General features: G+C 49.8%; 1 protein-coding gene across 4 annotated transcripts in view; it reads left to right on the forward strand.

Moving 5' to 3' along the window:
- MAP4 (microtubule associated protein 4) overlaps positions 1 to 15,886 on the forward strand; it is a 115,150-nt gene that overhangs the window by 24,677 nt on the left and 74,587 nt on the right. For all 4 annotated transcript variants that reach the window (XM_027668561.1, XM_027668563.1, XM_027668565.1 and 1 more), the window contains exon 3: positions 108 to 173. In XM_027668561.1, coding sequence (XP_027524362.1) covers positions 108 to 173 — 66 coding nt within the window. The remainder of the gene's footprint in view (positions 1 to 107; positions 174 to 15,886) is intronic.

A 15,886-nucleotide genomic window follows, 5' to 3' on the forward strand; every position in this document is an offset into this window, starting at 1 on the left:
GTCCCTTCCAACCCAAAGCATTCCATTGAGTCCTCACAGTGCTGGGTTTGGGTTCTGGGTTAAGATTGGCTGCATCCAGTGTTAACAGCTGCTTTGATTCCCTGCAGACTCCTCAGCCTGTGGCCCCACGGTGGTGGAGAACGGTGACCATGGCCTGGGAGATCATCACACAGGTACGTGTTTGGTGTCCAGAGGACACACAGCAACTTCTGTTTTTGTTGTCAGAGCACTGAACCTTCACCATGGCCAAATGCATCTTCTTTTTGAGTCTGATTTCCTCCCAGGGGATTGTGTTTGGTTTAATGATCTTTTCAGAGAATTTCTGGCAGAGTAGAGCTTCATTTTCTTTGGAGTTTGAAGTGGCTCATTTGCACAAAGCCTCACTCTGAAGGTGTTGTGTTTTTATCCATGGTCAGTGCTGGGAAGGCAACGTCCAGGGCTGTAATAAAAATGGTTTTCCAGTCCATAACATCCAGAGCTGAGCTCTCCCTGACCCGTGACTCTTGCTGTTCTCTGTGAACTGACAGTGATTTTTGTCCAACTCCACCATCCTCTGGTGCAGTTTTTCTTCACTGCCTTGACCCTGCTGAATTCTGCAGCTTCTCCTCCCACCCCAAACTCCCCTGCTGGAAACATCTCCCACACCTCCTTTAGCTTGTCCCAGGTGCCATCCAGGCCTTCTGGACCCCGTTCTGTAGCATTAGGATGGTTTTGACTGCAGGAAACTCGTGACTGAAGTAGAGAAATATTTCAGACTTGTGAGGAACCTGGAAAATTATTGATCTTTCCAATCACCCTGATGTGCTGAGGTTGGTCTTCTCTTAGTTAGAGTTAAACACTGCTTCCTTTTGAGTCTTCTTTGCTGTGACTTCCAAAATTCCAACCCATCTGTTTCCTTTTGTGGTGAGGGCTCTGACTGTGGGATCTCTCTTTTCTTGAGGATAAAATATTCCAAAATCAGTTGTCATCCTGGCATTGGTTAAGAACTATTTATTTGGTCTCTCTTGTCATGCCCTCCAGCTCATCTCTAGTACAGATCATTGCTAAGACTGTTTGGGTGCTCCCAGCCTTACACCCCTCCTGATCCATGGGTGTGACCCCGAGGGAAAAAAAGTAATCAGGAAATAATGATGAATGTTTGGGAGACGGGGATGAATTAAAACATCTCTCTGTTATAATTCTCTTTAGAATATTAGAGCTTGATTTAGAGTGTGAGTGAGTTTCATGCCCTTATTGAGGATGGGAATATGAAAATTGATCTTTGTGCTTAATTTGACATTGTAAATTCAGTCAAGATGAAGTTGTGCATCTTTTGTTGTTTAAACTGAAATTAAGAACGCTTCTGAACCTCCCTGAGGATGCTTCCTTCCTCTTTTTTAATACTTATAACTAAAAGGACACGGAAATATAATCAGATTTATGGTACTCTGGGTCTGACTAATTAAATGCATCGTGATGTTTGTATTGAACTTCTGACTTGTGTTTAAAAAATCCTTTATTTGCTTCGCTCTTGCTTTGTGGGGGTTTTAACTCTTCACACACTAAATGTTAACAACTTTGATCAAAGACACTTTTATGTGTCTGAGGCTTTTTAATTTATTAATACGTTCCCTCTTTGTGGGGCAGAGTTGGATCTCTTCTCCTCTTGTTAAAGTCTTGTCTAAAAGCGACATCAAAGCGGTGGGAGCAGCACGTCAGAGCTGAGGAGTCGTGGGCATCAAGTTAATTAGGCTTTCCAGAACAACAGAGGGTTGATACGACACAATTCCTTCACAGCCTCTTCCCCCTGCCCCCCTCCTTGGTGCAATATTGAAATGTCCCTGGTTATCCATCAGGGAGAAGGAGGAATGCTGCATTTCCATCCGGGGTTTCAGGGCCGAGCAGCAGCTGATGCTCTGCAGGAGCACCCGGGCCAGGTCCTGCCATAGGTGGTGCTGCCTAAAACAGCCCTGGAGGCCCTGGCCCTAAGCCACCTCCAAGTCGTGGCTGGCTTATTTCCACCTGGATCTAGTCCCTCAGCTGTGTCTGAAAGCTGGAATGGTTTTTAGGGATGTGGGATGTGAGCCCAGTGCAGAGGTGGGAAATGGAGCAGCCAAGGGAGGACTGAGGAAGGTGATGCTCAGGGAAACCAGCATTTTGCTACAAACCCAAGTGTTGAAAGCCACAGAGAGAGCTTTGAAAAAGCAGAATTGGGTTGGAGTTGGATTGTGGAACAGACTCCAAGGAGAAGGTGCTGGGAGGCTGTTTGATGGCACAAACATGGATCTCTCCGGGCTGGAGCACAGGAAGCTTTGCTGCACTTCTTTGTTCACTAATCAAATAAAACAAGGTGATGACTTGATATTATGGCTTGCAACATTATCTACAACATGGGGGGGGGTGGTGTGCAGAGCTTGGAATTAGTCAGGACTGAAATCTTGGCAGCCTGTGCTGCCTCCAGACCGATGCCCTGCTCCAACATCCCCTTAATGCAGCACATGGCAGAAACCCAAACCTCCTGGAGCTGGGGGGCAAACCCTCCAGTGGTGTTGAGTTATGTTGGCTCTGACAGTGCTGTTTAAAGCATTCCTGCAGGGATGGGCACAGGTCAGGATTTTGGGAAGGGAGGCAACAGCTCCGGGGGGGGGTTCATTTCTTGGCAGTGCTGAGCTCTACGTGACCATTGGTGTCTGGCTTGGGGGGGTGTTTTTTGGGAATTTGAGAGCTGCATCTGGCTTTGGGTGCTCGGCACATCCACTGCAAGTCTTGCTGTTAATCCAGTTCTTCCTTATAAGGATAAATAGAGCAGTTGGAGCAGCATTCCGAGGGAAGGCAAGCACAGAGCTGAGGGAACCAGCAAGGGAAATCATTAATAGTGTATCATTCCAGATGGCATAAGGTGGTGAGGGAGGGACCTCACTGCTCCCCTTCACCATGCAGAGATTAGGCAGGGCTCAGTAAAGCTCTTCACAGAAGTTTTAAAACAAAAAATAACGTGGGTAATTTTCGATTTGCAACTCCTCGTTGCAAATAGGATATTTGCCTAGAGTTCAAAGGAATTCTATATTTAAAAATAAAAAAACCAACCAAATTTCTGGCCACAAATCCATCAAGGATGATCACATGCTTTAATCTGGGTGCCTCTTGCCCGAGGTGCTGCTCATTCTCTTGCTGGCAGGTGAGAAGTACCCAGGGGAAGTGTCCCAACGTTCATACTCCCCTTAGCTGGGCTTCCCCTCCAGCCAGCCGGCTTGGAATTCTCCTATCCACGATTGGGTCACAGAAATACTTTGTTCTCAGTGCAAATTGTGCCTTTGGGCAGCCTCCTGAGCTCTCCTGGGTGTCACTGGCCCTGCCCGAGCACGGCCCGGCGTCGCGCGCGGCTCCATTCCCAGGCACTCCTAAAAGCAGAATTCCACGTACCTCCAAAGTGGCTTTTGGCAAATCTCCTGGCTGCACTAAATGAAGTATTGCTTGTTGAGCAGTGTGTGCTACCTGGATGTTCATGTTTACTAACGACTTGCGCTTTCTTGCCCCTCTCCCCATCCCCTTTCCCTCTCCTTCTTCTTCTCCTCTCTTCTATTTTCTCCTCCTAGAAGCCTAGACTGTCTCCTAACACTGGGGCTGCCACTGACACAAGACCAGTGTCCTTTTCTACCTGCCATTACACTTCTAAAATCTTCAGCATTTTACAGAGCTCTTGCTTTGCCTCCTTGGAAGAAGCCAAAGGGTGGCCGTGCTGGCGGCGCTCCATCCTCCTCCTCCTCCTCCCTGTGCTCTGCAGTGCTTGTTGAAACCTTCCTCTCCTTGTGTAAGCACAAACGTGCATGATGTTCTGAACTGCACCATTCGGGTTTTAAGTCACAACCACGGCTCCATTTTCAGTTTGATCACTTTTAAATTTAATTTCTCTCCGTTTTCATGGGTGCTCAGCGACAGAAGGTTGGAGATTCCAAGTTGTGCTTTCCTAGCGGATGGGTGCACCACGACTGCAGCTCCTTCCCCTCCTCCCCACACTCACCACAGCCTTGTAGAGTTCCTGCCTTTATCCCTGCTGCTTTAGAACCTTCCCACATCAGGTTTTTACCTGTAATGATGTTGTTTTCTTCAAAAGGGGTGTTTCCAGATCGTAGCACTTGCTAGACTTGAGAACAGATTAGGGAAAACCATGTTTCCTGAGGTACAGGTGGATCATCTCTGGGGTGGATTATGGGGTTTGAGCACTTGCCATCAACTGGGAGTATAAAGGAAAACAGCCAACCCCAAATTCCTGCCTTAGGAAGCTGCTTTGCTGTTGTGCTCCTTCCCGAAAACCCTGGAAGTTAAGAAAGGGAATTACCTTTCTTTAACTTCACCCCTCAGTCTTCCTTTGGGGAATGACAGCCTTGGATGGAATTTTACCTGCCATGAGAAAATAATCTGAGAGAAACTAAAGGACTGAATTGTAAAATCTGCCCTGAAATAATGCTGAAAATTTCCAGCAGCACCAGAGGGAAGGGGCCTGTTCTAATCTAAAACAGAGCTACAGGAACTCAGCAAGTGCAGTGAGGTTCCTGCTGTGTCCATAGCAGTGCAAAGCTTTCCAAACACAAACCAGACCAACAGAATGTGAAAGGAGGAAATAATTTAGAGAGACAAGGCAGTATTTTACCTGAGACAGCCTCAGCTGGGGTTTGTGTAGGTGAGGGAATGTTCTGTGTGAGGGTGGTTGTGTTGTGAAAGGTCCTTTGCCCACATCACCTGATAACGGGGGTTTATTGAACCCAAATCCAGTCCAAGGTAGGACCTGATTTTCCAAACTGCACAAAAGAAGTGCACTAAGACCTTCACTTGCCTAAAAATATTTTTTTCTTGTTGTGAAGAGGGCAGGTTACCCCTGAGTGCCCCTGGTACCCTCTAGTGCCCATTGCTACACTGTGATGCTGCTCCACTCAGGATTTGTGGGCTGGGGGTCTCCCCCTGAGTGGATCCTGCTGTTTGTACTGCTCTTAGTGCCCCCAGAGGGTTTGCTTTGAGGAGTCCCCTCCATCAGTGACCCAGCCAGCCTGGATTTATTGAAATTACCATTTTTCTCCCCGTGAGAGCTCCCACAGTCCCCACCCAGGGTGGCAGTGCCCAGAGCTGGCACTCCCTGTCCTGTTCAGTGATGTGCAGCAGGACCTGACCCTTTTCTCCTCTCGTTGGGTGCCAGTTTATTGCTTTACCCACCACTCAGGGCCTTGTTTAGTGGCTGTGACATCCTTGTGGTGCCAGTTTCCCAACAAGTAGCACCGGTGGCTTCTCCTCTGAAGTCAATAGCTGTTGTTTCTGAGAAAACTCCATTGCCTGGAGTTGCCAGCTCCCAGAACTGGGCTCTTCCCTTCCTGGTCCCATGTGCCAACTTGGCCAGGACACCACACAGTTCACCAAGTCATTTAGGCTGGAAAAGCCCTCCAGGAGATCATGGAGTCCAACCCTTGAACCCTTCATGTTGTTCTTTCCTCTTGGGGGATTTTTGGTGTCTGTGACCATGCAAGGAGATTGTTGCATTCTTGGTTTTATTTCCAAAGACCTTTCCATAGCTACTTTTTCTGTAAATGAGGTTGATTTTGGAGCAAGGCAGCATCCCTTTAACCTGGTTCCTCAGCCATCCTTTCTCACCTTTTGCCTTAACTCTCTGTGCCCCAGGAATAGAGAGTAGATGATGATTGACAGAGAGACATTTTCAGGTTGAATTGTAGAAGGCTTCAGGTTACCTGAACACTTTATTGAAATGCAATAATGCTTTAAATCTTGGCTGGAGGGCAGTGTGTGGCCCCTGGAGCTGCAGAACAAGGTGGGCAGTGGGGTTGGGCCCCCCTGGCTCGATGGGATGGGGCTGGATGGGGCTCCCCAGGCCCAGCAGAGCCTCAAGCAGTCCAAGGGCTGCTCCTCCAGCCCCAGGTTCAGCCACTGTCTCAGCTGCAAACACAGACAGCTCATTCCATTTCACCCCCACTTTATTTTCCACCCCCACGTTTGCATCCCTGTTTATTTTCTCATTTGAAATGCCATCGGGTTCACTCGTGGGCAGAGGGAGAGCTGCTTGTTCTGTGTGTCTGGGGTGGTTCTTCCTCGCAGGACTCACCCAAAGCTCTGCCATGTCATGGTTCTGCTTTTCCCTGGGGGCTGGATGGGACCTGGGGGATGGTGGAGGGTCCGTGTGGGGTCTTTTGTCTCCCCCAGAAACTGTATCTCCCTGGGAACTCAGTGCAGTGCCTGAGTGTGCAGCAGTGGGTCTGTCCCCTTGGGCAGCTTCTCTTTTCAGAGAGCCAGGCAGCCACCAGAAGTGTTGCTCTGTTTAATTCCCTGTCATCCATGCTTTTCTCCAGCCCTTGGAGATGGTCTCTGCCTTTCCTATACTAAAACTTGCTGTGCTTGCACACTGTGTGTTGTCACTGCTGATTCTGAACCAATGGTTGCAATGCTCTGTATGACTGAAGCTGTAACTGCTGTCCAATAAATCACCCTAATAAACGTGTCAAACTAACCTCTGCAGAGTTGTTCTGTGCTCAGAATCTCTTGGGTTGTGCTGCTTGTCCATGGCTGGTTCCTGCAGGAGCTGCATGTCTGGATGAACTGCTCCTGTGGTGCTGCTGGAAGAGGGAAATGGCTCAAACTGGAATCATTTGCTGCCTGGGCAGAGGTTTGGAAACATGTCCCTCAAAGACAAGGGTGTTGTGCACAGTGTTTGATGCTGTCCCACACGACACCCTTGTCTCTGAAGTGGAGAGACATGGATTTGATGGATGGGACACTCAGGGATAAGGGATGGGCTGGGTGGTCACACTCAGAGCTGTGGTCAATGGCTCAGTGTCCAAGTGCAGACCAGTGAGCAGTGGGGTCCTCAGGGGTCGGGACTGGGACCAGGACTGTCCAACAGCTCTGTCAAGGACATGGACAGTGGGACTGAGGCCCCCTTGGCCAGTCTGCTGAGGACACCGAGGTGTGGGGAAGGGATGGGGCATCCAGAGGGACCTGGACAGGCTGCACAGGTGGGGCTGTGCCAACCTCAGGGGGTTCAACGAGGTCAAAGGCAAGGTCCTGCACAGGGGTCAGGGCAATCCCAAACACAAACAGGCTGGGGGTGAAGGGATGGGGAGCCCTGAGAAGGATTTGGGGGTTTTGGTGAAAAAGAAGCTCCCTGTGCCCAGCTGTGTGTGCTGGGACCCAGAACTCCCCGTGCCCGGGGCTGATCCCTCTGCCCCCTCAGCTGAGACCCCCCTGCAGAGCTGCCTCCAGCCTGGGAACAGGGACAAGGGGAAATGGCTTCCCACTGCCAGAGGGCAGGGTTAGGTGGGATACTGGGAAGGAATTCCTGGCTGGGAGGGTGGGGAGGCCCTGGCACAGGTTGCCCAGAGAAGCTGTGGCTGCCCCTGGATCCCTGGAAGTGTCCAAGGCCAGGTTGTAGCAACCTGGGCTGGTGGAAGGTGTCCCTGCCCATGGCAGGGGATGGGACTGGATGGGCTCTAAGGTCCCTTCCCACCCCAACCATCCTGGGATTCTAAAGAATCAGTTTGCCTAATTTCCATTTTAATGTATTATTTCCACAAGCCACGTGATTTTGTTGTTGAGGGGGGTGGCATGAAACTCCAGAGAAGGAAAACTCCTTCCCACAGTGGATTGGAATAAAGAGGGAGCTGGGGATGGATGAGGTGGATGCTCATTTCCATGCTGGACTCACAAGGTACTTAAAAATCTGCCTGATTTTGTGAGGATTCATGGAAAAATGGCATCTGGGGGAATCCACACTTCAATATTCCTGAGGAGATGTATCCCATGGGAGCATTTAGCTGCCACCTCAGCTGAGGTCCAGCCTTTGCTGCTTGTTATCAAACCCCCTCTTGCTGGTGAGTTGGGAGTGCACAAAGTTAAAATACCCCAAACAACAACAAAAAAAAACCCACAAGAAACTGACAGTTATAAAAAAAAAATCCAAAAAACCCCAAAACACAAAACCCCAACAAACCCCCTAAGAAATTCCTTCCTTCTGTTCAGCGTTTTGTAAATAGGACACTTACAACGGTGCTTTTTCAATTAAAACCATTTTAATTAAAGCTGGTTTTCCTCTTTTACCTGCCTGTGTATTTCCCTCTCAGTGCAAGTTTTTATTCACAGAGGCTTTTTGTATTTTCTGGGCTTAAGGGAGAGCTTTTTAGGCTGCTCAGGCCAGAGCTGCACCAGCCATGGTCACCAGCAGGGAGTTCACGTTTCCCGTGGCTTCGGTCTAAAAACAGCAGCAAAGTGAATAATTGAGCAGGTTTGGTGAGTTCTGTGCCAGGGATGACTCAGGTTTGTGTGTGTTTGTGTGTCCCTGATCCTGGGGGTGAGTATTTCAGGCTGGGGATGGATGGGGAAGGGCAGTTGGGTGTCTGGAGGAAGGCGAGGTGGCAGCTGGGGGGGTCTGTGGTCCCTGGCCACAGTGAGGACCCTGGGTGGGGGACAGAGACCCTTCCAGGGAATGTGCAGCTTCCCCCCAGCTCCTAGAGGGTGGGTGGGGGGTGAGGAGTTGTCTCTGTGGGGTCCTGGTGCTCTTTCAGCAGAGGAGGTTGTGGGTTCCTGCAGCTGCAGGAGCTGAGCAGCTCCTGAGACCATGGGAACCATGAACCAGCAGTTTAGAGAGCCTAAAGAAATGTTCCAGTTGTTGAAGTGCTTATAAACACTGGGAATGTAACACACAGCTTACCCCCCACAGAAGCTATGGCTGCCCCTGGATCCCTGGAAGTGTCCCATTCCAGGTTGGATCGGGCTTGGAGCAACCTGGGCTAGTGGAAGGTGTCCCTGCCCATGGCAGGGGATGGCACTGGGTGATCCTTAAGGTCCTTTCCAACCCAAACCAGTCTGGGGTTCTAAGATCAGGTAAATTGTTGTTCAGCACAGGATGTAGCTTTGAAAACCAAGAGCCCCTGCCACGCCCTGGGTTAGAGCAGGGTTAGATCAGGGTCTGGAGTGTTCAGTGCAGTGTTGGTGCAGCAGAACGAAGTCAGCGAGCCCTTGGATCACAGGGAGATGAGTCAGGAGATCACCAGGGCTCAGATCTGCCACTTCAGTGCTCATTTATTATCACAGCTTGTCTGTAGTGCTTGGGTTAATGTACCTGAGGGACACTGGAGCTCTTCTGCACTGAGAAGGTGTTTGTGAGGCACAAACAATGGCTCTCTAAGTGCACACGGTGTCTTGCAGCAGCTTGGAGAGAAAACACTGCAGATCTGGGCTAAAAGTGGTGTGTTTAAGAGCTCCCAGTCTGTGAATCCCTCGTGCTCCTCCAGGTCTCTGTGAGTCAAGTCACGTTTTGTGTGGAAGTGGTGGAGATGGGCACTGACCACGGAGAAGGAATGTGGCCTAAAAGATGGGAATTTGTGCTCCCAGTTTCCTAAATCCTTCCTTCTGTAAAGGCTTTGGATGTCCTGGGCTGATCCCACAGCGTGGGCAGCAGGGGAGGGGGGAATTGTGCCCCTCTGGCCCCTCAGGTGAGACCCCTCCTGCAGAGGGTGGGGAGGCCCTGGCACAGGTTGCCCAGGGAAGCTGTGGCTGCCCCTGGATCCCTGGAAGTGTCCAAGGCCAGGTTGGAGGGGGCTTGGAGCAACCTAGGCTGGTGGGAGGTGTCCCTGCCCATGGCAGGGGGTGGCACTGGATGATCCATAAGGTCCCTTCCCACCCAAACCATTCCATGATTCAGTGATTCTCCTGCATGAGGCACAGGGGGTGTAAATCAGCCTCCCCTCAGGCTGCCCTGGGGCACTGGTTCCACCCCAAAGTTCAGTGCTGGGCCATAAATCCCTGCCCTGTTTCCATATGTTGAGTGACACACTCAAGGAGCTTTTCCCCAGGCCCTGCTCCTGTTTGTGTCAAAGCAGCTTAAGCTGTTGTGTAACGGGCTCTGTTATTGGGAAGAAAGTGGAGCGTGGCAGCTCCGTGGAAGAGCTCTCTGGAACATTCCATGTCCTCGGCAGCCACAGGGCTCTGCCCCTGCGGCTCCTGCCGGGCTGGGACACGAGTGTGGGATGGGGGGCTTGGATGGGGCTTGGAGCAACCTGGGCTGGCGGGAGCTGTCCCTGCCCACGGCAGGGGGTGGCACTGGGTGATCCCTGAGGTCCCTTCCCACCCAGACCAGTCTGGGGTTCCAGGATCCTGGGCTGTGGCGGTGTCGGGGTGTGGGAAAGCGGAGTGCTGGGATGAGGAAGGGAAGAGCTGGGAATTAGGATGTGGGTTTTTCAGGAAGCCAGTGCTGTTCTGTCCCCAGTGTCACCCTGGGCCCCCAAAGGGCCGCATGGATGGAACTGGAACAGCTCTGGGAATGATGGGAGGCTCCTCTGTTGGCTCCAGGGAAAAGGAGGGACCTTTTCTGTGTGAGAAATGCTGTTGCCATGGCTGTGTCTTTCTCAAGTGGTGCTTTCCCAGGAACCTGCTCTTTGGCTTTTCGCTTTTTGCTTCAAACTTTGCTTCAAAGGTGGGACGTTCCTGACTTGACTTGTTGAATAGGAAATTAAAAAGCTTACAATGAAGTCGTACATATGTTGAAGTCTATTAAAAGATTAGCAGCGAGGCTTAGTGAGGTTTAAAAAACGGGAATACAAACCCTCTCGGTTCTGCAGCGTGTTCAGGAGTTGTTCCAGCAGGGATCTGACAGCTGGGTGAATTAATGGGGTCTTACAAGGCTTGAATTTCCTGAGCAAGTAGCTGGTGCTTAAAATATTCAAGCCATGAACTTTGGAGCTTATACCTTGAATTTAACGTGTCATTATTGCACTTAAAACCTACTGATTTTGGGGGGGCTGTGCTGCAGAATTGTGCAGGCTGAGACCTGCTGGAACATGTGAAGCCTTTCCCCTGTCCATCCTTGGAGCTCATCAGCCTTTGCACAAAATCAACTTGTCATTTCCCAGAACTTCATTTCTGTGGAACCAGGATATTTCTGTGCACGTAATCCTGGGAATGGTTGGACACCAGGGCAGCCTTTTGAAAATCTTGGTGTTCTCAAGGGTTTTTGAGGCAGGTAGAAGAGAGACTGAGTGTTATTGCTGCAAACAAGTAGGACTGTTTACCCTCACTGCCTCTCATCCAGACATGCTGTTGTCCTACACTTAACATTACCCAATTTTCCTTTAATTTGTCTCTCTGGAACTCAACTTAAAAAGATACTTTCTCTTTTCCTCCTCTTCAGTGCTTCAAACAACATCGTGTTTCTTCCCTTGCTTGTTCCAAAAACTCGTATGGAGTGTTTGCAGTGACCCTTTGGATTAAATTTAGGGAATTTCAATGCCACGTGTGCTCGAGGGGCTTGTCAAGGGAAAATAAACAACTGTAAAAGACAGAAAAAAATTAATCTTACTCTAAACACTTGATCATCACCTTTCTGCTGGACGGGGTAAATTCTTTGGCTCCACAGTGAGGATTTATATTTGACATTCGATCAGTTGGTAAATATTTGCCTTGGAGTCGGGAGCGTGGCTGAGCCCCAGGGAGCAGCTACTGAGCTGACAGCAGAGAGCAGCCAGGAAGGACTGATTGGGTGCCACATCCCCAGGGATGGGCAGGAGGGGGTCGGCAGCTGCCGGCTCCGATTCCCCCCGGGAGCTCCCGCCGGGAAGGTTGGTTTGTGTGGGAGAGGCAGCTCCAGCCTGTTCTCTCCTCCCCAGGCTCTCCCTGTTAAACTTTCCTTTTCCACCTTTTATTCCCGTTCCAGACCTGGAGGTTCTGCTTGTAGAAGTGGATTTAGCAGGGGGTTTATCCTGCTTACAGAACGTTCGGGAGGACTCGTGTGCCGGGGTGGCTTTGAGAGGTCGTGTGACACGGGCTAAATATGAACCTGGGGGATAGAAAACTTCCCTAATCCTGGCTCTAGTTGTAGCTCCCTCGGTGGCCTGAGCTCTTTAATCTTCTTCCAGTTCAGTCCCATCACTGCAAATAGGGTAAGGCTGATTATATTGTGCATTTTATCTTTTATAGCTGCGCTGCAGCTGTTGGTGCCGTGGCGTTCCCGTGGGATTGGTACCAGGGGTAATCTTGGATTAATCTGACCCTTTTTTTTGGGAAAAAGAAAATTTTATAGTTAAGGAATGTGTCTGGTGAGGCTGCTCAGGGGGTCTTTGGTGGTTGGGAGTGAGAACAAGTCTACACCTCGGAGCAAGTGTAGCTTTTAAGTGGCTGAGCAAATGGAAACTCGGGTGAAATGCTGAGCAAGCTGCTCGTGGCTCCTCGTTGAACCCCCTAAAACTGCTCTCTGTGGAAATGGGTTTGAACAAACTCAGCTCACTTAGGCTTGCATGAGTGATTCCCTGAGAAATAAAGAAATTCTAAAGATGCTCAGCTATTTTGGTACAATTCGTGCAGCTCATTGCCAGCTCCAACCCATTAATTACCCAGAGCACCTTCTGCAGAGTTGGTGTTTCTGAAACACTCAGGCTTTTGTCAAGTACAGCATAAAAATTACCTGAATTACCCTGAAGGAGTGTCAGAACAGGAAAGCTTTCCTGCTTTCTGGAGTTATAAAACTTGGAAGCAAGAAGTGAGGGATGCTCAGGATCCTCATCCTCTCCGGGCTCAGGGAGCTCTGCCTGGTCCCCTCGAACAGTCTCCTCTCCCTTTGCAGTCCAGGCTCACCCTGCCCTTGGAAATGGTGCAAAATGCCACGGTGGATTTTTTTTTTTAAGTATTTGCTCCTCCTCTTTTTCCATGTGATGGGTAAAAGCTCACCTTGGTCCATCAGAGCTGGTCCCTCCTCACTGGAGCTGCTCGTTCCTGCTGCTCCGACGGGAGGAGGAGGCTCTTCCCACTGCTCTGTGCCTTCATTTCAGCAGCAGTGAAGGGCAGGCTGAGCTGTTTCCTGGAGGTGACCGGCTGGGATGGAGGTTTCTGGACCAGGCTCTGGCTGTTGGCATCAGTCAAGGCTCCCAAACAGGGCAGGATTCACAGCTCCCGTGGGAGCAGCCCTGGAGCTGCAGGGCTGGGGATGTGTCTGCAGACAGTTGATGCTTTAGGCACCTACAAAATTAGAAGTGACCTGGCACAGAAGTGACATGATATTCCAGGACATGGACAAAACACAATTCACCCCCAAAAAACTGTCTGGGAGGGATGTTGGGTTTGTTTTGTCGTGTAACTTGTTATGGTGTTTAACTTTCTTGCTCTTAACTAGAGCACAGAGATTTGACCTGTGTATTCTTAAAGAGAATTTTCTGTAGTTCTCTGTGACAGGTTCAACCTGTGCAGGGACAGGAGCTTGGCTTTGATGACCCTCGTGGGTCCCTTCCAGCTCAGGATATTCTGTGATTCCGTGAAGTTACACTTTCCATGCCCTCAGGTTGGTCTGACTTTCTGAAAAACCAGAGTCTGGGCAAACCCTGCTCTTTCTGAACTGCTGGGGATTTAGGAGTTACTTGCATTTCAGAGGGTTGGGAGTTCCCTCAGAGATGATGTAGGGCTGAAAAACCAACATTTTATTCTTCTGGAGTCCTTTTTTTGCTTGTGCAGATGAAGCTTGTGCTGGGAGATGGCTGTTTAGCAGCTCCAGGAGGGAGTTAATGATGCTACCACGTGGGGAGGGAGTGGGAATGTTGGGAGGAGAACTCAGGTTTCCTGAGCCAACCATTGCCATTGTTGCTTCATCAGGACGTGGGGAGTGACAGTGTTTGCCAGCAGAGCAGTGTCATGGGTCTCATCATCCCCGTGCAAGGGCTGTGTGACATTCCCTGGTAATGGGATTTGGCAGAGGAGCAGGGATGGAGGTGTCTGGGTCTTGGTTTGGTGCCACAGATTCTGCCTTGATTGGTGCACAGCTTTTTGTGCCTTAAAATCCTTCGTCTCGGGCCGGGTTGGGATGTGAGGCTGGAGAGTGAGATCTACCAGCAGGGGAGAAATCATGGAATCGTGGAATATCCTGGGATGGAAGGGACCCCCAGGATCACTGAAGCCCAGGGGTGTTTCTGATGGCTGGGAAGAGGCATCTCATCTCTGCCCCTCTGATCTCTGCCTCCCATACAGGCAGATAATACAAACTGGGCTACTCCAGTTAGTCCTGGGATGGGAGGAATATTTTCTCTGAGAAAAGATGCTTCTGCTTCTTTGACATTGAAGTGTGGCTCTAAAGCAGGATCCTGGTTGTTCTGCAGTGCTGGGGTGTCACACTGTCACCCCTCCTGGGTCAGAGGGACACAGCCAGCACAGCATCCCACTGGCTGTCACTCTACAGGTACAGCTCAGAGCACAGGGACAACCCACAGCCTGGGACCAGGCAGTGCTTGGGGTCCCCTCCCAGCCAGTTGTCCCAGGATTTCATGAAATCCAAACTCAGGTAGTCTAAAATTCCATTGTTAAGTGAATATTGTGGAAGGAGGAGAGCACCAGGCACGGGAGACCAGAGGGATTTGTTGACAGGATGGAGTGTGGGATGGTGGTGGTGGGATCAGGCTTTGGTGGATCAAGGTGAGAGAACCTTTGAAGCCCAACAGGTCCAGGCACTGGTTGCCAGTGTAGGACTGGCTGCCTGAGAGCACCTTTCTGGTTGGTCCTTCCCTTTCCAGTTACCCTTTCAAAGGAGCCGGGGATGGCATCAAACACCCTTCACTGACTTTGTATTTTAACTTCATTTCCTCAGAACTCTTTCTGATATATAAGATTAAAAATAAAAACATTAAGCAAGAGTTATTTTGCCTTCTTGATCTTCACACTCTAATAACTGGTTCTGTTCCTCCGGGAGGATAATTCCCCTTTTGACATTGCTTTGCCACTTGTCACTTAGCCAACTCTTTATTTACCTTTGTGTCATTTCCTTGTGTCTCCACTTTCCCTAACATTTCCCCTGGCTACTGATAAAAATACTTGGCTTTCAGCTACGTCAAGTCTCCCAAGCTTTGTCTAGAAAATCTGTGATGTTCCATCATTAACACTCTCCTGTTCTCCAGTGATGCAAACAGCTTGTCTTTCAAAATGTCACTCACATGCAGCTTTGCAAGGTTTCAGGGACTCCAGGTCTCAGTCTTACAACCAAAAGGACTCTGCTTAAAGATAAAAAAAAGAGAAAAATCTTCATTTATATGTTTGTCACTGGGAGATTCAGGTGGTTTAGTGCAGCACTGAAGCTTAGTCTCAGATTCAATATGAATGAGAACCAGATAATCATGGAAAGATCCAAATTAGACTTGCCCAGTTTAGTAGCTGAGGGTTGAGGAAGGTTAGATTTACCTGGCCAGAATTCTGGTTAGAAAGAAAGAAATATATAAATAAATGAGCCAGTTAATGGTCTGAGCTGCCAGTTGTGTTCTTGTTGATTTTAGAAATGCTGGTCACAGGGGTTGCATCAGATTTTTGCCTCCTGAGTCTTGTGCTGCTTTTCTCTCTCAGGAGTGTCTCCAGTGCTGCCAAGGCTGCTGCATAAAGATGTTTTAGCACCAAACCTCAGTGGATTGGTCACTCAACCAGAGCAGGAGCAGGTTTAGCGGTGCCTAAAGAGAGCTGCAGAGGGACTTTGGACAAGAGCCTGGAGAGACAGGACAGGGGGGAATGGCTTCCCACTGGAAAAGTGGAGATTTAGGTGGGATATTGGGGCAAAATTCTTCCCTGTGAGGATGGTGAGGGACTGGAATGGATTTCCCAGAGAACCTGTGGCTGCCCCATCCCTGGAAGTGTCCAAGGCCAGGTTGGACAGGGGTTGGAGCAACCTGGGCTAGTGGAAGGTGTCCCTGCCCCTGGCAGGGGGTGGCACTGGATGGGCTTTGAGGTCCCTTCCCACCCAGCCCAGTCTGGGATTCTGTTCTGATGTGTCTCAATGGACATCTTTGGGGAATTCCAATTTGGCATTTCAGGCCATACCCCCAAAGGGACTTTGTGGGACAGTTTAATGATTTTTTTTCCCTTGTTGGTGTTCTTTGGAGTCACCTACTGCTGAACT

This window comes from Corapipo altera, unplaced genomic scaffold (genome assembly GCF_003945725.1).
Source record: "Corapipo altera isolate COAL_440 unplaced genomic scaffold, ASM394572v1 257, whole genome shotgun sequence".
NCBI lineage: Eukaryota > Metazoa > Chordata > Aves > Passeriformes > Pipridae > Corapipo > Corapipo altera.